Source organism: Falco punctatus, assembly GCF_963210335.1.
Source record: "Falco punctatus genome assembly, chromosome: 4".
Lineage (NCBI taxonomy): Eukaryota > Metazoa > Chordata > Aves > Falconiformes > Falconidae > Falco > Falco punctatus.
The window spans coordinates 96,730,896-96,751,298 of record NC_137583.1 but is presented as its reverse complement, the minus strand read 5'-3'; the positions used below and the strand labels follow the sequence as shown (position 1 = coordinate 96,751,298).

Below are 20,403 nucleotides of genomic sequence, written 5' to 3'. Positions count from 1 at the left end.
ACTACCATAACACTAAATGCATAGCAATCAGTGAAATCAGATGTAGTACCAAATCAAATAATCTAGTAAAGGAAGTAAAGCATTATGTTTGAGACATGGATATGTAGCGTAATAGATTCAGTCTAAAATGAGACTTTTAACCTAGAAATGCCTCTTTAAACTAATTCATATATTATACCATTCCCAACTATTTTAAAAGAGCAAAGAAAAAAGTATTCTTAGTAGCTACCTATAGCTACTTCTGTCTTCTGAATAAATACCCAACAAAAATAACAGTAAAAAATAAATAAGACAAATAATAAAGGCCTTCCATCAACACTAGATGCAAGCACTTTAAGAATCTTTTCTATTGCAAGAATTCTCTTGGTTTTACATTCCATTTCTTAAACTGAGCTTTTTAAACAGATTCTATACACTAGTGCCCACAACTGACAACAGCTTCCGCATTCCTTCACCCATCTTACTCTCAGACACATCCCCTGCTTTCCCCAGCTTTCTGTATTCTTTAGAACATTAGCCGCCTTTCCTTCAACTCTGAAACAAAATGTTTTCCTATTAGCATGTTTTCTCACCTTAAAGTTCTCTGGTTCTTTAATAAATTCTGCAGGCCTAGAAGGCCTTCTTTTCTCTCTGACCAGTTGGAGCTAGCACAGCGATTTAGGACTTCAGCCACATCTTCTGTCTGTCTCATATATGTTGGTATGCTTCCATTCCTAGAGCTGTAGGACCTTTCTGAACAGGCACTTGATGCATCACTGTTGGCATCATCATCCGAGTACATTCCATAGGACTCGTATCTTCTTCGCACGGGCTTCTTCTATCGTACAGAAACCCCCCACATTAATACTGATTTTCAAAGAGACAGTATACATACCCATAATCAGTGTAAAGACCAACAGTTCAAATAATCAGTGTGACCCCTACTCCCTGCAATGATAAACGGTTCCAAGTGTTCAACAGGTCAAACCAAGTTAATAAAATATTTTATAAGTAGTATGGCTTGCGTAGTATTCCAAATATAAAAGCAAAGCAAACACAGAGAAGACATACATTTGACGAAACATTCAACTTAAGGTTTACTCGTGTAACTCCACAAAACTGCCTAAGAGTGATATAAAGACTGTATTGAAAGTTAGCGATTTCACTTAATAGCTTTACATATGTTACCGAATATAAGGATCAGGTCTAAACCCACATATTCTGTTATTTTAACTTACTTTGTATTGAGCATGTTAATAGCAAAACATTAAAACTATTGAAGAAGGAAAATAGTTTCTATACCTTAGTCCGTATGTCTCCTAAGAGCTGTTAGCAGTAAATTATTGAAAAGAAACAGAAATTGAGAACAGGAAGGTAAGGCATAGCAGCATTGTGACTATTACACTGTCTCCCACTGGACAACACATAGTCTTCACGTAAATTTTGCTCTTAGCTCTCTGTAACTGATTAGCATCTCATGCATTGCCAAGAAGTAGTCTGCTAAGCTTCTATTTCCAGAGAAGTATTACGTATCATCTGCTGGCTGGTCACAAAGACTTCTCTGTCAAAATCTGTGTGTCTTATGCAGGGGTATTTGAGCATGAAGACTTAGCACATGCAGTCAATTGCTATCTAGGTATGAAACCTTCGTCTAAACTTTTATTTTCCAATCAACTTCATCTCTTTAACTTCACACTGCTATCTGAATGTTGTCATTGCAACAATTACGCCAGCAATGTCCAACAAAAATGCTCATTACATAATGCAGAATCCCAAATCCCCTAAAACCAAAAACAAGCCAACAAAACAACACACAACATGCCAAAGGCTGGAGGGGGAAAAAAAAATATGCAGCAGCTCTATTTATCCTAAAAGGAAAAACACACACCTCTGCAAAATAACTCTGCCATTCAAATTTTGGAGTTGAAGCTAGTAGTAAAAAATTGGGTTCCATTGTCAACTCAAAAACCCAGCAGTGTAAGTGATTGTATTCCCCTTAATTACCATTGCCATTTGCACAGGGTTCTCATTTCTGTCTGTGGAATAACTTAATAGGTATCATAATACAAACCAGTCAATACACCATGTAATAAGCAAGCTTACTGTCAACAGAATAAACATACATACACGCTTAAGAGAATAAAGGAAAAGAAAAACCACAAAGACATGAGCATTTTTGAAAAGGGTCACCATAACGAAAAAAAAAAAAATTTTTTTTAAGAAACAGAGTCTGAAATGCCAAGGACTGTGCCAAAGTAAAAGCTATAAAAATATGTAAAGATCACCGCACTGTTCCATTTCTTGTATCTTATATTGGAACCAGATCTTAGGCAGAAGATTGATACCACTTTGGCTTGAGCAGTATTGTAACTGGCCAAGTATTTTTCATACCATAATAACAGTAATACAATCCACAGGAATTTTTGTTTTTATATTGTATCTGTCAGGACTCTGCCTTTTAAACACTTTTTTCTGAGGTGGGGGCTTCAGTCTATGATAAAACAAAAAGGCTGTTCATAAGTTTTCCATCTAAATAGAGCCACCTATACAGGACAACATATACATTTCGAGCACGGCAGGCAACCAGGCATGAAAATACCACAAAATGTTGCTGTTCTTGATCCTTCTTTGTAATGACAGATTATCGCTAAAATACACAAACTAATCTTTCTCTAACATTTCCAGAAGCATTATGTTATTCTGGATCCAAGTAATACAAACAGTTTCTGTGAACAAACTTTACTGCTTCCACAAAGCAGGACGCATTCAAGCCTCAAGAGCAGTCATCAGAATCATGAATTTCTCCTCAATTTATATTCTTACTATATACTTCACCCAGCCGGATCTGAATCGGCATGAAGCTGCTAGAAGTACTTAAGATATTCTTCATGTAGCACCAGTGTGGATAGCAACGATTTTTCAAATTATAGCCAGAAACTTTTCATGTTGTATAGACTGTTTTTCTAGTGCTCCTTATTCCAAAATCCAGACTTGATTTCCAGTTTACTAACTAGCATTCCCCACCACTGCTGAGAACTTTTTGCAAGTTTGCAATATCAGAAAGGGGAAAACATGACTCCATCACACCATGACCTCTCAGGCATGATTTCAGAGATATCCTGATCTTTATGCCAGTGAAGGCACACAAATTTTGAACTAATGTGCCAAGATGATAGTATTAACCAAGAAATCAATAAATTACCAGACTAAGAACATGACAGAGTTCTTCAGATTTCTTCATTTGAGATGTTGTTTCTCTCTATCCAGTCATATCTGTCTATAATTAACATTTTTAGAGTCTAATTTTTAGGTTTTTACTAATGTTCCAAATAATCTTTTCTTAGAACAGACTAATAACAATTTCCTTAAAGCATGAAATATTTAATGACATGCAATATATACCTGTATGTGTGTATATATATACTGCAAAGTATACAATACCTGATAAAAATGTACCTGACTCATAGCATCAGCATTTTAAATTTATTGAAGATTTCAGCTTGCTGATGGAAATGTCAGAACAGCAAAATACATGATGTGTTCAGTTTGGCTTACTGGGGCAGAGAGGTAGAGGAGGCAAATACACTCTTTTAAAGAACAGTAAAGGTTAAGAAAGAGAATGGCATAACCAGTTTTAAATTCAGTGTAACATTCTGAACAAAAGAAAACAAAACCTAAAGAATTATGAAATGCTACCTGCCAAGCCATCAGTTTATCTCTTCAGCATCAACCTCACACTGTCAGACAGAACAACTTTAAAAAGGAACCCAGGCTTATGATAAGCAGAGTGCTTTAGCTGTCACCATTCCCAGTGCTGACAAGCCTTCAGCCTACCCAAAAGTCTGTCCGGCTGTTGTGGGAAACTGCTAGTTAGTGCTACCTGCTCAATTTTTTTTCCCCACCTAGAAGCCAATAAAATAATGAATGACAAGTTCTTTTTCACTATAGATAGCAAACATTTTAAAGAGTCTGTATCCCACACAAGGTAAGTGAGATTCTTACCAAAGCATCTGCTACTGCCTCTTCCACGTCAGAACCTGTGTTCAGAACTCGCATAGCACTAACTGATGATGATAATCTACTCGACTGACTAATTCCGAAGCCAGCACCTGTTACAACAAGAAGAAAAACGAATATAAAGAATTCAGTCAGAACAGTAACACATTAATACCACACTCACTAAAAAAACCCAAGCAGAAGAAAAGTAATTGCTTCATATTTCTAATAAATTATGTAGTGGCTAGAACACTGGTTATTTTCATTCTGAAGTCTTTAGTGGTACAGTGAAAAGTAAGAAATGGGAGTAAAAAAAAAAGTCATATACAAACATTGTTATTCCAATATCAAAGGGAAGAAAACCTCCACAAACAATAGTTTTAACTGAAAAAAACCTTTTTTTTTTTAATTCATGTCTTCTTCGTTTTGGGTTTTTGTTTTCATTGAAAAAGAAAGTAAATACAGTAGAAAGGCTATTGAGAGTGCTGATTAGGAAACTACATGCATAAAGAATGCTCTACAAATACTTGAAAATGGAAAATGAAAAAAGTTCTTCAAGTAAAAATAAAATGATTGTTGTTAAGGAAGAAAAGGATTAACATTGGAGGGTGGGGGTGGAAACAAAATCTAACAACATAAACACATCTATCTGGATTATTAAAACCACAAAACTCAAATTAATGTAAATAATGCTTTTTCAAACTGAACTACATGAATAACCAAGTGGGTGGGGAAAAAAATCCAGGATGACTGCACAGATGACAGCAAAGTGTACTCATCCTTCACCTGTAGCCCCATAAACATCAGGAGCGTAGAGGGCACCAGTGGATCTGGAGTGGTGTCTGGAAGCTGCAATAACAGGATCATATAAACCCTATCTATTACTATGGAATCAAGTGCTGCAATAGTTGCTTAAATGAACAAGAGAATATTTATCAAAATGATTCAGCTTTAGCACGACAAAATGAGTATTACACTGAAGGAAAAAGCTCAGAGAAGTTGATAATGTAGAATATGATTATAGAATTATATAGGTTTATGTACACTGGACATTTCATGCATAATTTTTTTAATATAAAAGATTAAGAGCAGATTAAAAGCAAGTATGTTTAAGTTCAAAGAAGAAAAAATGCATAGACACACATGCACGTGCGCACACACACAAACAGAACCTTTAGAAATATCTAGAAAGTTCTACTGATACTGGTCTTCCATTGTAGAGTTAACTCAACTCTACATGGTCCAGAGCCAGAGTTCATGTACCAAACATTATCTGCATAAAGTGACTACTGCACAAACTTACTGTGTTTGCAGCTGACAATATGTATAAATGAGTTCTTGCCTATGTACAGGTAAGTCAACCTCAGTTAAAACTCAACACTATGTAGATGAAATTGAAAAGATTCAATTTTAATTAAAAATCTAAAAATATTTAATGCCATTAATATTTCACATTTTTACTCCTTTCATATATATATATATACACATGCTTTACTATAGCTCATTAATATTCTTCAAGTTATGGAAAGTGGGGACCAAAGAGCCTTAAGAACTTGGAAGAAAACACGGTACCATTCTCCTGGCACTTGTATAAAACTGGTCTTCTAGAGATTCTGACTCATTTTTGCTAGTGTCATCTACCTTAAACCAAGTTATTTTAAATTCAGTGTGTTTTTAAACAATTAATCTTCTGTCTCCAGTTCATTTAAGTTAGAATTTTACAGCCACGCAAATGAAACTGATTTTGACAATTTCAACTTGAATTCCATCCACAGTGACATAAACCCCAGATATCAACTTCTAATTTAATAAATGTAAAAGCAAATATTTTACACCTTTTGGATACATAAAGTAGTATAAAGAGAAACCATGAATCATCCTTTAATCTGATTAACAGAGACAATTTAAGAGTCTGATCTGAATCAAATAAACCTGACACAGACCCGATCACATTTGGGGAAGCACACCTCTTTTAACTTGAGCAAACTCTAAAAGGATCCTGGAACGTCTTGTAAAGGTCTTGGAAACAACACCAAGGTTTTTTTCCCCACATAAAGTTCTCTACTCCTTACATAAGGTACAGCAATGAATTTTTTTTCAAACTAAACTTGCATAAAGTTGTTTATCTAGGGAATTTTATTTTGTAACTAATGCTTTGTGAAATACTTGGTTCTTTACTTTAAAAAGTATGTCTCAGCATGGAAAAGGAGACAGGAAAGAGGATGTAAAAACTTAGGCATCAAGGCTGATAGAGTGAGCTTTAAATTTAAGCAATAACAGGATAAACCCTTCTATTGTTTTCCATCATCAAGCCCTGAAAATTAAAGGTATAACTAAAAATTCAAACTTCAGGCATATAATTCAAGATGATCCTCCCCCATATACATTTTAAATATGATAAATAAGTTAAAAGAGCGAAAGGAAGCATTATATTAGATCACACATACCTCAATTCCAAAGCATATTTTCAAGCATACTCTTTTTACCCCTCAAATTGCAGAAATTGTGCAAGTATTTATTTTTGTTTGATTTTTTAGAAGATTAATCAAAATAGGATTTTGAATGGATTCAAAATAAAAATTTCTTAGCTAAAATATTGAAATTATACTAATCCGATATTTATTGTTAACTATATGCAACAGAAAAACAGGTAATTCCGTATGAATTACAAATCACTTGCTTCTCAGAGTGGCTGTTATTTCCCAGTTTTCAGTGTTGTACCAAGATGTGAGATTACAGAAACACTTCATACCAGTGTATACAGAGAAGAAATCATGTAGCATTTGGGTCATCTTATACCCCAAAGGGCTCAGCATTTCTAAGCAAAATTTTCTGTGCTGAGAATGAAATGCAATACTAACTACACTCCCCACTCCAACCCCATGTAGAACTGTCTCTAGCTACGAACACAGAACTGAATTTGTCGTATTTCATCTTCCACTTGTACCCTTGGAAAACATTAAATTTAATATTTTTGATAGAAGTTAGTACCATCCTGTAAGACAAAACTGATCCAACAAAACAGTGAATGACATTCAAAATCATTCAAATAAGCAGCCATACTAGAAGGAATCCTAGTAATTTATTCCAGGTATAGCTGCTTTTATTTTTTAAACAACACTAGATTCCTATGTATGTTACTTTGAGATCTCTGTGCTATCAGATTATTAAACCTATTGTATTGTATATGTACTTGAATACAGAAATTAAACTCCATCAATTAAAATAAAACCTCAAGTAGCATCCATCCCAATGACTCATGGTATTAGTTTAATAGAGTTTTCTTAAGATAATAAGCATTTAATCAATACTAATCAGATCTCGCATGCATGCAATTGAAGTAAAACTGTAAGGTAGCAAAAGGAGCACAAAAAGATCTGGAAAATACACTTGTTTTTAAAAGAGGGTAAGATATATGTATACTACAATACAGACTGCCAGCTGTGTTTTAGTAAAAGAGACAAGTTTACTAACAGATCCTACATAATGTCTACTTTTAATTTAATTCCCCAATTAAGTAGCATCTGGGCAAATTAGCATTACTTATTGAAACAGCTTTCATTCAATTAATCTGTACTTTCCTAATAAAAACCATGGCTGACAGGAAGCATACTGCCCTAACAGATGACAATAGACTTCCAACACTAATTAGCAGTAAGTCAGGTGCCTCAATTTGAGACAGAAACCAGAGATTTACTGATTTCAGACTATATTTAACAGCTAGTATTACCAACTCCTTAACTGTACGCTACACTTGAACAAAAAAAAGAGGGACATACTGAAACGTAGCTTAAACAAAGGCAACACTGAAAAAGATCAGTTTCAGCTATCATCATACGGAGACAGTTTTGTACCGCCAATCAAAAACACCCAACCCCAGTAAGTACAAAAGGTGTTTATCAAAATTTACCACCAACTTTGACAAGGATAAATGGAGATGAGAAGCCTCCCTAATCCTAAACCAACAACATATTAAAGTAATTATAAGCTAACATTCCTATGCCTTATAGACATTTCAGGAACAGACAACAGCTTGACAATCTTGTAAAATCTTTTACATGTCAGGCCAATGAGCTGAAATACTAAGTGAAAATAAAACTTTTGCTTGTAGTTGCTCTAGACATGAGGGCTGAATGTAACTATGCATGTGTGAATGTTAGAAGTTTTCAACTCCTCTTCTTCCCTATGTAACAACAGCTACAACTACAATTATTTAACACTTTTCCTACACAGGTTAAAAGCAAAGTTCAGAACTGTACTTCGTTCATTTGCTTGTACAGACTTTGCTACTCATTCACTTTTAGAAAATGGAAAGCAGCCTCAGAATACAGTTCTGCACCATCAGATTTACTTGCATTAACAGCAAAAATTTAAATATTATTTTTTCACATAATGCAGTGATGACAACACAGCTAATGAGACATAAAACGAAGCATACTTTCTTCTTATATACCAAAATGATTCAATGACTAGAGAGCAATTTTGAGTAAGAGCAGACCCCAGCTCTTGGTGCAGGGCAAGGCAGAGGATGACAGCCACACTATATTCTTGGGTCTAGCTCGTCAGTGAGAAATATATTATCTAACTGCACCCAAGCAATGAGTGCTGTAATAAAGAAATACATAACTTAAAAAAACTTCCCAAAAGAGGAATTGCCCTTTCAAAGAAAGTATCTAGACACTGCATATCACACATCTTTCCAGACTTGGTATTTAAGTAAGACTACCACTAGCAAAGCACTTATTTTTCAAGTGTGCAACCCATTCACACATTGGTCAATCCTCCATCAAAATAAGTGGTGAGTGAGCCAAAGGAAGGGAAAATAATGGTGGCTGGCTACAAGCTAAATGAAGGAGGCATGGATTCGTTAGCTGCAAATAATGAAGGGCAAAGACAGCCATGCACAACAAGGGGCTGTGAGTACTTACCAAGGGGTGGAAAAGAGCGGACAGGGCTTGTATCCCTGCTACTTTCACGGCTGGCCTCCCGACTGCATCCCTGACTCACACTAGGCCGAGGAATGCGGCTTCCTCGTGCTAGTATGATTCAGGGTGCAGACAAACAGCAGCACAGAAAGGAGAAGACATAAGAAAAGTTGCAGTTTTAATGCAATTCTGTTTTGCGGTAAGATCAAAGATGCATTTCTAAGTTAAGACTGACGAAATTATTTCCTTGCACAGCTAAAAATCGGGATTTACCAACTCTTTACAGAATGGCTGAAAAACCTCTTGAAAAGGACAAAAAACTGAAAAGTATTGATTTAGAATTTGTGCTCAAGATCAAGTTATTTGATCAAGTTATATATATTAATGCAAATAAAAAACCCACAGCTTTCTAAAGAACGAAAATATAAAGTAAACACAGCTAAAGTCAAAATCAAAATACAGAACAAAACAGCAGCAATACCATTAAAATCAAGACTTTTCAATAACACTTTGTAATAAAAGTGTAATCAGGTTATACCTTGAGGTTTACAGGCATATGATATTCATTTTCTTATCCTAGAAGTATATACATGAACGCACACACACGCAGAAGATACACAAAAGTGATGAAGAAAATATTTTCAAAATGGTATCATGCTTTCATACAATGGACGTGGGTATTTTGGGGGTGGGGATAAGAAGTGAAGAAAAGAGAGAAGAAAGAAAGGGAGGTGAGAAAAGAACAACTGCATTCTGACAGCAAAAAATGGAAGTTTCAGTTTAAATTTAAAACTTTTTTTATATCAAAGACTAACCTCAGGAAACAGGTGCATTTGAGATTTTTATTGAGATGTATTCCAGGCTTATCATCCCCCTACAACTGAACGCAAGCTGTAGATATACAGCACTTAATGTAAGAAGGGCTATAAAGAAACCAAGAGCTAATCAATGATTCTTACCTACTGACAACCTAGAAGGACTAGCTTCTCTACTGCATCCCTGACTTCGTGGGATCTTGCTTCGTTTTTGTGCAGCTGCAGGATTCACTAACACTCTCTGAACTCCTGTGTTCATAGTGGAAAGTGTGGTTGTAGTCAAAACTCTTCCAGGAGACCCAGATCTACTGCCAGCTGAAGGCAAAATAAATAAATATAAGTAACAGAAGATAAACAACCACGATTAAAAAGAAAAAAAAATAAGTTAGTAGAAAAGTGGTGGTAGACTGAAATGATCTGGAAAAACTTGCAAGGTAAAAATGTGAAATAGAATACCTTGGTCCAAGTTCTTGTAACACTACATACAAGGTAGATAAAATTATCACTGCAAGGAGTACTTGGCATGTTATTTTGCACTAGGTATACTGAAGAAAACATAAATAGTATTCCTAGTCTTCATGAACAGTTCGTAACATGTCCAACAGTGTCCCTAACATGAACATTGGTGTGTTCAATTTTTAAGATACATCATCCTACTAATCACATTTTCTATTAAAAAAGGTTAAAACTGCTAGGAAGCTAAAGGGAGCAACTTTAAACTTCAATATACACTTTAAGATTTCACAATTAACTCAGCTCTTACAATGCAACCAATGTTGTAATAAAGTAACATAATTTTCCTAACATTTAAACTCTTCTTCCTTGCTTTTAAAACCATATGGTCTTCAAGCTCTATTCTCTTGAGTTATATAAAATGTCACTGAAGACACTTAAAATACTCAGGTTCATTTCTGTGGAGGTTACCCCACAAATTCAAAGAAAATCTTCAATTAGTTTTAAACAAGCTAAAAAACTGATCAAGACATATTTAAGTGTCTTACGTTGTTACTAATCAAAACTGTACATTATGAAGTGTTGTAAATGTCCAACACATTGTACTGACTACCAGAAACTGGTCACTGATGCCCGATTTTGATATTTCAGTTACAGAAAATTTAAGTTCTAAGCCCTAACAATCCATTATTCTCAAGTTATAACCAATTTATACCAACAGTTGATGTCAATATATTGTTTTCAGCTGCAGAATTCAAGAAGTCTGACCAAATAAAAAGCAAAACAATTTTAACCAAAGGTTAATCACATAGACATAAAACCCTTTCATTAATCTTCACAAAATCATCAGGTAACTGTATGACCACAGCTATGCTATCAGATCTACAGACTTAACATGCAACATCTCAAGTGAGTTTCATGGGTTACTTACAAGACATTTTAAAAAAAATACAAGCTGATTAAAGCTTGACCATATGGGAAAAGAAACAGAATAACAAACAAAATAAAACATATGCTGGGTAGAAGGCAGAAAACTAAACCAATGTACCATGCATATACTTTCAGATTCATTGTTTGAATTCAAACTTGAAATGATTATTTACCAAAATCCCTTTTCCAAACTATGGACCTATTCAGCAGAAATAATAAATAAAATACTACAGCCTGGAAAAAACAAGCGTAACTTCTACAGCAAAACAAAGTAGGCAAATTATAGAATTGCGGTGGTCCGCAAAAATTAAGGGTTTGGCACTCTCTTCATACAAGGGCATTTCAACTCAGAACTGATATTACTATGCCTTCTTGCTAGCTTCCAATATTTTATCTCTCTTTAAAACAATGGAAAACATTGTAAAAGTTTTCACTGTGCCAGAGACTTTCAGAAAATTTTCTTCAACAGGTCATAACCCTGAAAAACACTCTTCTCAGAATACACAGAAGAAATGCAATCTTTCATTCTAATACATTTCTATATAGTCTGACTGGCAACGTGTACCACCGTGGTGTAAATAAACCAAATGAAGCTTAATATCCTGAAAACGTTAAGCTAGTAACAGCATTAGCATACTGTTGGCAGTACTGCCACCAGTAGTAGATCTATGGAAACTGAACAATGAAAGGAAGAGTACTGAAACAGTATTCTGAAGTGAGAAAAACATCCCATATCTCTACTGCCTTCTAAATAAGGATTATGTCCAATTAGGTAAATGCAGCACATGGAAAAAAGCCAGCCAGAATTTCTGCTGAATAGGGTCCTTAAATGAGATATGTCAAACAGGTGATCAAACAATGATGTATACACAAATTCTGTAGACTCTTACCACCAATGGGGTTAGCAGACTGTGATCCTGAACAAGTGTAAAGGCAGGATTAGGGTAGGGGTTTATAATCCATGAAGAGGGAGGGAGCAGAGCAGATTAAAAAATGGATGGCAAATGGAAATAAGAAAGCTTTAGTCATTTCACACAGGAAAAAAGCCACAAGGGTGTTATGCTAAAGCAGTGCTTTTAAGTAGCTTCCACAGTTGAAGAATTAAACTCATATGCTATGTACAAAGCAGATGAAGCAAAGCTGCACAAGCAAATTACAATTCTTCAGCTTTCTAATCAACAACGGGATAATACTGAAGAATTAAATTTCAATTAAACATGAAACTGTAGCCTTCATATTACTTTAAAAGAATATTACATTGCCAAAAAGGTTCAAGAAGTTCAACAGCTGAACAAAAATTACACACAAGGCAAAAACTTTTTTTTTCTGAGACAGACAGTAAAGGAACTGAGCTGCAGGTGCGGTGGATGACAAAAAAAAAAAAACAAAACCAAAAACCAAAACCAACTCACAATGGCACAACTGAAAAGACTTGCATAGAATTTCAGGTTTTCCTCTTTAAAATTAACCTGACATAACAGTAAGAATTTGTTTCCATCCTGATTTTTTTTTTCTCTGAATGAGGATTTTAATGCAATTTTAGCATACCTGACAACCAAACAGGAAGGGAGAGGAAAAAAATGGAACAATTTTTTTCCATAGATAAGTCTAAAATAACGAGCTATAGACTGTATAGGCATTTATTTTATGTTACAATTTAAAAAATCAAAGAGGAAGACTAAAGGGCTTCTAAAAGCCTAAAAAAGTATCTTTTGTAAAAGCATTCAAATTTGCAAGTCTTTCATAAAATGATCTTTGAACAAAAGCACTCAATAGTTGTAACCCTAAATTTACGAAAGCATTTGTGTTACAGTGGTTTTCAAAAAACTAAAAGCTTACATCTAATATGAAGCTATTCTTCCACTATAAGCTGGGGAACTAAACCAATCCCCTGTATGGAAAGATCAAGCCTCCTGCTTCCTACAACACTGTGAAAATTTTCAGTCACATAAACATCACCCAGACAGCTGGCATACAAGTGTCTGACCATTCTCCTTCACCTGTCCATTTGTATTTGCCCTATTCATCTTCCTTAAAACATCTCAGAATTCTTGTTCTCCCCCACTGACAGGTTATAATGAGCTAACTGAAGCCATCAGTTCTGAACAGAAGTAGTAATAAAAGGCTGTAAAGATTCATTCATGCATTTATTTTTCAGACATCAGATATAGACAAATCTAGTTATTTCAATATCAATTGAATTTACCTCTTTAGACATTAATACTAAGCAAAAATGAATTCTCTTAGAAATAAATGGTCATTATTAGTGAAAGGAAACAGAAAAAGCTTCAGTTTGTTTCCCGGAATATACAGTCAGTTTTAATTAATATTACGACGGTGATCACAGTATTCTTGTCTGGCTACCTAAATTTAACCCCTCCCTCAAAGCAGTCTACCAAATGCCTTAAGTTTTTAAGAATTTACCAAGCCTACTCAAAGTATGAAGGTATTTTCAAAAAGCTTATTTCAGAACTTTTCCTACCACTTAGGAAAAGTGTTACAGATACTGCTTCCAGCTTTTCATAACAAGAAAAAGTGATTTGATGGAACTGTTACCTCACTTCCCTCTTAAATTACTGATCTCAATATTCTTTGCTTATGGTATAGTATAGTCATCTTAACACTGAAAACTTAAAACAAGTTTTGTACAACCTTTGTCACAGTCAATAACTTGACTATATTCTAGCTCTCGTCCCACACAGATGTGTGGGATTAAAGCACCGTCAAAGCAAAAAGAATTACTTAAAGAGAGTTTATCTTACTGGATTTTATTATTTTTATATTTATCTGTTCAGATATTTTAGTTTTATTTCACAAAACCTGTGAGCATTGGCTCAGGTTTGATACAACTGTATTTGTTGGAAAAGGAAGTAATGCAAAACAACGAGAAGTACTCTTTAACAGGGCCTTAAAAAAGCCCACAAATTCTTCTACCTGCTTTTTTAACCTCTGAAGTTATTCTGTTTATGGTAAATGCAGTCATTGCTATGAAGTGTTTTTGCCATTAAACACAGAATTAAGGGGTTTTATTAAAATAAAGTGGATAAGGTTACTGAGAGCAAACTAGTTGTACTAGAAAATTCAAAATCTCTATAATTTTATTTGGTTTATAATATTAGACCTGACAAACTATAGGACTGGTTCATTTAATTTTACGATAGTTTTTCTTTCGTTGACTAATATCATTTCACTTCACTTAATTAGACAAAGATGAGAGTCTGAAAACACTACAGAGCTTAGTCAGATGATGTCTGTTGGAGACATCAGATGTGTGAACAAATTGCCATAGGTCAGCCAGTGCCAAAGAATGTGAGGTAATCAGGTCTTTTTGATTAATGACAGAGTGCTCAGCTAGATCGGAAATTTTGCATTTGCTTTGGTTTCTAAACACACACAGAAAATTACTGTGGATTAGCTGACATACAGTAAATTGCTTGTTTTAACCCTCTGATTCAAAATAAGCTAAGTAACTGATTATAAAGTTAGGGTCTAGTATTTTTACTCCAAAGAAGACTTAAGTGAACAGGAAGAGAGCATATATCCAAGAGCTAGAGCACTGCCTAGCTTAAAATGTAAATACATATGCCCGGCTGAAAAATAAAAACTTTCTGAAAAATAAGAAATCAGGTTTTACAGGTAACAGTGAGGACACCATTCAGCCTACCTATTCTTCTGTATTACTCATCCATGTGTCATATGTAACTGACACAGAAGTTTACTGGTCTTTTGTGTTGGGGAGGTCAGAAAGGGGGGAAAAGAATGTTGAGAAGTTATAATTGAAGACAGAATTTAAGGGTAGATTTAACTTCCTGTTACGTTATCTAATATAATTGGCAAGCTAAGAGCTAATGTAGTATCTTGTCCAGAGAAAAACAACATGAATTAGAAAAGCATGCAAATACCACTGACCCAAAACACTGAAAAAAATACCTTCATTTTTGTCTGGCGATGATGAACCTAAGGCACAGAACAACAACTCAGTATGTAGCTTTTTTAAAAATTAACTTTGACTGTAGCCATTGGTCAATGAATAAATATATGCTTAAACATTTGGCCTCTTTATCAGGTATAACTGACAAACAGAAAATACATACGCTGAGACTGTGACACCACTTTGGTTCTACTCCGTCCTCTGGAATCTGTTTTAGAATTTCCAATACCAACAGAAGGTGTTGAAAGCTTTGTTCGTATACGACCTATAAAAAAAATGGCATTAAACCAGTTTTTCACAGTAATGTGGAAAGCAAAGCATCAGTAGCCATTTACTAATTCTTAAGTTTCTGTAGATAAAAAAGCAGCATAGCGTAACTCAATTGGTGAAAAATTTTTTGGGATAATTAGTAGAAATTTGAACACCTTGAAGGACTTAATAGTTGAGGAATCAAAATACTTCTCCTCTGATCTTACATGTTTCAGTAAACAGTTTCTCTCATGAACACCCTGAGCTGTCTAACTAGTTCTTGCCTCCTACATAAATAGGTTGACTATATTAAAGAGAAGTTTATTAAATATAATAGGCAATGCATATAACTAATGTTGCTGTATCAGGTACAGTCTTCTCATGATTACTTGTGGTTGTAACTCTACTTTTGCTGTTATAAAACTACAAAAATTATGCCGACTATTTTTTTAACAGGGTGCTGATGTTTCTTTCTAACCTAACTCCTTTTTAGAAATATAAACACTCGCTTTCCTATTACTGAAGATTCTACTGTTTTCATGGCCACAGTCAAGACTTCTACAGGATTTCCCAAGCCTTTTATAGCATTTTGCACAGCCTACAGTACACACTTAAGTACTCCTCAGTGACAACATGATATAAGGAAATTCTACTCTCCTCAACCGACAGAAGAACTGAGGAAAAGACAGATTAAACTGAGTATCTACAACTAGATAAATTCACTTCTATCTAGAATGCCAGACCATCTTGGGTCTTTGGTTAAACCTTTCTGCATTATTAGCCATGTTCCTCATAACATCCAGAGCATTCAGTGGAATCATAAAAGAAAGGAAGACCCCAGTTGGACGAATTATAGGTAACTGAAAGATTATTCATAATAGAAAATAATAGTTGTGTACTACATTTCCTCAGCCAACCTCTCAAACAACAGAAAAACAAAACAAAACCAAGAACCATGCTAACCATAGTTCTTATAAGTTGCAAGAACAAAACCCAAAAAGCTTGTACAGGGTGGATCTAGCTCAGTAACTAATCCACTTCTAAGAACAGCACAGTTGAAATATTTTCTAGACATGTAGAGTCAATATTTGACCTAGAAGAATTAGGTACACAGACTTATTTAGTTCTAGCCTCTTTAGGCTTCCCACAGCAGAATTTGGAGACCAACCAAGTTAATACTATTCATCCAAGTAGAGGGAATAGCCATAGATGAGAGTCTATAAGAAGAGAATCAGGATAAAGGAGGTTATTCACTAAACTGTTAGAAAACAACACACTAGCAAGAATGGTTAGATTTAACTAGTCCAAACTCTACTAGTTATCCCCGTGCAATGGCAATGTTTTCCCACTGAGTGCGGTGAGACTGCAATGCATTCAGAATTCGGCCCCACAACCTAGGAATACAGAGTGCCACTATTTGAATACTATGTTAAATTACCACTTGGAACCTGCTTCAATTTTATCAAAGTAAAACCACAGTTGGTATGCGTGAGACAAATGAACTGTTAACTCACTTGGAGTCTCTACATCCATTCAGTAATGACAGGTTTAAATGCTAATAGCATATTGAAATATGAATTCCCAAGTCTCAAAAAGATAAGAAATAGCAGCACCTGCTTCCCAGAGCATGAACGCATTCGATGAAGTATTCAGTGACAAGATTTGCTTTAAAAAACAAACGCAAAATTATAAAGCTCCTACATTTTCACACTAGAAATGTTAAACAATGACACTTCTACTGCAGATGAGTACTTGAGAATTAAAATAAAAGCAAAATAATTGTAAAAATACTACATGACAACCAAGTATTAGATGCATAAGCTGTCTGGAGTTACCAACCTCCACAAAGCCCCAGAAAGACCATATTCTACTTTTAAAGCTTAATTTGGATCAATGAAAATATGAAGCTGAAAACATTAGCTAGTCTAACAAAATGTTTTCTTACCATCTTCAGAAGCTGTTCCTAAACAGAAAAAATAATAAAATACATGATATTCCAAACCATATTGTGTGTCTCCAATTCCTTTTTGAGATTAATCTTATGAATCTTGACAGATTTTAACAAGTCAAGAGGGCTAAAGCTTTTGTGTTGCAACTCCATTATTGAACTGAAGAAAAATTATCGAGAAACATCCATGCTATACTGTTAGTGATTCATAAGAACACAATATATAGCACTGCCTTCCCAACTTGTTACGAAACCACCAAGACAATCAATAGAAAAAAAAAATCTACCAAATAAGTCAATGAAATGACATGTACAGATAAAAACAGACATTAAAAACATTTTAGTGCAAGCTCTTCTGAAAATAGAAAACATACTATTGTGTTTTTCTCTAAGATAATATATAAGGACAGTGTTTCCCACACTGGACAGTGATAATTTGAAAGGAACTGCCACCAAGGAGGATTTCTCTGAATTAAGTCCACAATTACTCTGAAGATCTACATGCACAAGATCAAATTTTTCTCAGGGAAGTGGAAGCAATACGAGTTTGCTGAAACTAGATCTCACTTCAGCAAGTATGCCAAGCTTAACATGGCTTGATTATGACAAAATGAGAATTGGACAAATCTTTTTACTGACATCAGCACCTAGGAATTGATGGGATGCTATCTAAACAGCAGTCCTTCCTCTAAGTTCCTTTAGAACAAATCAGATTATGGAATAAAATATGTATTAATAGTGATAAAAATGTTAAATGCCTCAAAAAATAAAATCTAAAGGTATTTCCATTTTCGTTTTCACTCTGTTGTTTCTGCCTTATAAGTGAACTACAACGATTAAAACTGTTAGTGTCTTTGGCTAGCCTGAACTTAATCTCAGCAAATCTGGCTACAGCTTTCTCATATTACACTACCTTCAAGGCACTATTTTTAAAAACTCCCTCTAAAAAATTAATTCAGTGTAAATTTCAATGTTTCTTCACAAAAAACAGTTAAAGTAATATGTATGTAGGAATTCAAAGTTTTCAAGATCAAATTTACCAGTCTGTGTTAAAAAAAAACAACCACAAACCCTAAACTAACTCCCCAAACCCACCATTATTCCAGAGCTGGATCCTGGAAGGCAGGTTCTATGCAACACCTAAACCAGGCTAACAGCCAGCTGCTCCTAAAAGGGGTGGGTTCTGCTTCTCCTTCCTCTCCACTCCTGTGCTACCACCTGGTTTGGATGGCTAAAGACTCAGTGTCAGGTCCAAAAGCTAAATAACAGAATACTTTTCACTTTTTTTTCATGAAATCAGTTTTCTGGAGTTTGCTTGCCTACAGGGATTGATATTGAAGTATTACAAGGCATTAGTGAAAGAATTGGCAAAAACATGCAGCCAAGATTAGTGGAAAAGGAAAAACTGTTAGTTCCACATGGTGGCAGTTAGATCAGAACAGCTGGAGAGCTAAGCTGTGTTCATTCCGTCTCACACATCATCACTACAAATATTCTCTAGGGAAAAAAAACCCCAACCTGTTACTTCAGTAATTTCATAGTACTTCCTCTACTATTTTTTAAACAGGTACGTGGTACATCATTAGTCGCGACTTTTGGTCTGAAGAACCGAAAAAGCCTGTACACACAGCCCTAAGAACCTTTATTGCTGGTGACAATGTGCAAAACCTCAAGATCAAATGATCAGCACAGACAGTTATGAATAAATCCTATTAAGCACAACATAAGGACATGTGATATAGAAGTAAGCAAGACAGACACTACTATCTTGCACAAACTCCCCTCAATTTTTTAAAGTAGGCTTGCCATCTGCAATGCTCAAAAATTCTTCCAAGAATTATCTTTCATGAAATTGATCATCCGTGCTTTAATTCAGGACTCTGGGTTTTAGAGATGCACCTTCTTACTGTTTTCATTTCATTCTACAATAAACATCACTCAATTCCAGTAAACTACTCATTCTTTGAAACATGTACTGTTAATAAACACGTGACAAATTATTAAGAGGCAAACATAGACCCAGCATTAAATTATAACTAGAATTATCAGGCATTGAGCTAGGACTCTGTCATTTTATTAAATGGGAAGCACTACTTACACACCCCTGAAACAGACAACTGCTATGAGAAGCCTTACTGCAGTTAGAATAAAGATATACGACCACTCCCTCCATGTGTTTAATACAGTGAATTAGAAAAAAAGTAAGGGCTAAAACTTAGCTGGAATACTTGATAAACTATTTTAACAGGTAAGTCTTCTTAACAAACTATTCTTTAATAGAATTACATTGTATTACAGGATTCACAGGCACTTGAAATTATGTAGCTAGACTAGATTTTGATAGAGTACTTTTGAAAGAGATTTTTGTGTGTCTTTTTTTAAATCCTTAATTATGTGGTCAAGCATCTTCTGCTCTCCCATTGCTGCTCTGTTAATTACAGACGAATTACAGAACTTTTTTAAAAAATAGGAGTAACAACCACATTTCGATAATTTTTTTTGTCACTGATACAGAACAATCATCAAAACCATCAACAAACACAGAAATAACACAAGACATATTAAGGCTTCAAGATTACTTAGGGGTTAAAGAAAACAGCACTGTATTTTGTTAATGAACAAATATATTAAAAATCAATAATTTTACATAAAACACTATCAAATATTTAACAGAATTAGAGGACAGACTAAACAATTTCTTACCATCCATCTTGTCAGAAGTATCCTCTTTGTTGAAAAAGCAGGCAAAGAAACATGGAAAACTTAGTGTGTTAGAATAAAGGTGTTCACAGCAGAGTCATAAAACATTAATTAAGGAAAATACATTAATATTAAATACAGCAGACATGTTTTATCTAATTCATGCATGTATAAGCCACCTTAAGTAAAGTTGGCTCCTCTCAGTCCAAGGTACAAAATTACAGAACAGGGTACAAGTACCTTGCACAGGGATGCTTAATCTCTCCCTATTACCCAGATTTGAGAAAACCCTTTCAGTAAAATATTTATGAACTGTTTCATGCTTGGTGTTAACAGTTACTGAAGCATCAGTATTGAATATAATTATTGAACCACGACATTTATATTTCTTATGAAATTTCCTCCTAAGCATGAAGCCCCACCTGGGGTAAGGGACAGGAGCGAAAAACACATCACAATAATGACAGAGGAAAAATG

The 20,403-nt window shown here is 34.8% G+C and overlaps 1 protein-coding gene across 14 annotated transcripts in view; it reads right to left on the bottom strand.

The window, feature by feature from the left end:
* Positions 1-20,403, bottom strand: part of CLASP2 (cytoplasmic linker associated protein 2) — a 144,966-nt gene that overhangs the window by 28,909 nt on the left and 95,654 nt on the right. For 4 of the 14 annotated variants that reach the window (XM_080385865.1, XM_080385874.1, XM_080385869.1 and 1 more), the window contains 8 exons: positions 19,930-19,953; positions 17,224-17,241; positions 15,193-15,294; positions 9,860-10,030; positions 8,904-9,011; positions 4,762-4,824; positions 3,982-4,088; positions 573-817 (listed from right to left, as the gene is read on the bottom strand). In XM_080385865.1, coding sequence (XP_080241991.1) covers positions 573-817; positions 3,982-4,088; positions 4,762-4,824; positions 8,904-9,011; positions 9,860-10,030; positions 15,193-15,294; positions 17,224-17,241; positions 19,930-19,953 — 838 coding nt within the window. The remainder of the gene's footprint in view (positions 1-572; positions 818-3,981; positions 4,089-4,761; positions 4,825-8,903; positions 9,012-9,859; positions 10,031-15,192; positions 15,295-17,223; positions 17,242-19,929; positions 19,954-20,403) is intronic. The other 10 variants (XM_080385875.1, XM_080385878.1, XM_080385877.1 and 7 more) reach the window with 8 other exon arrangements.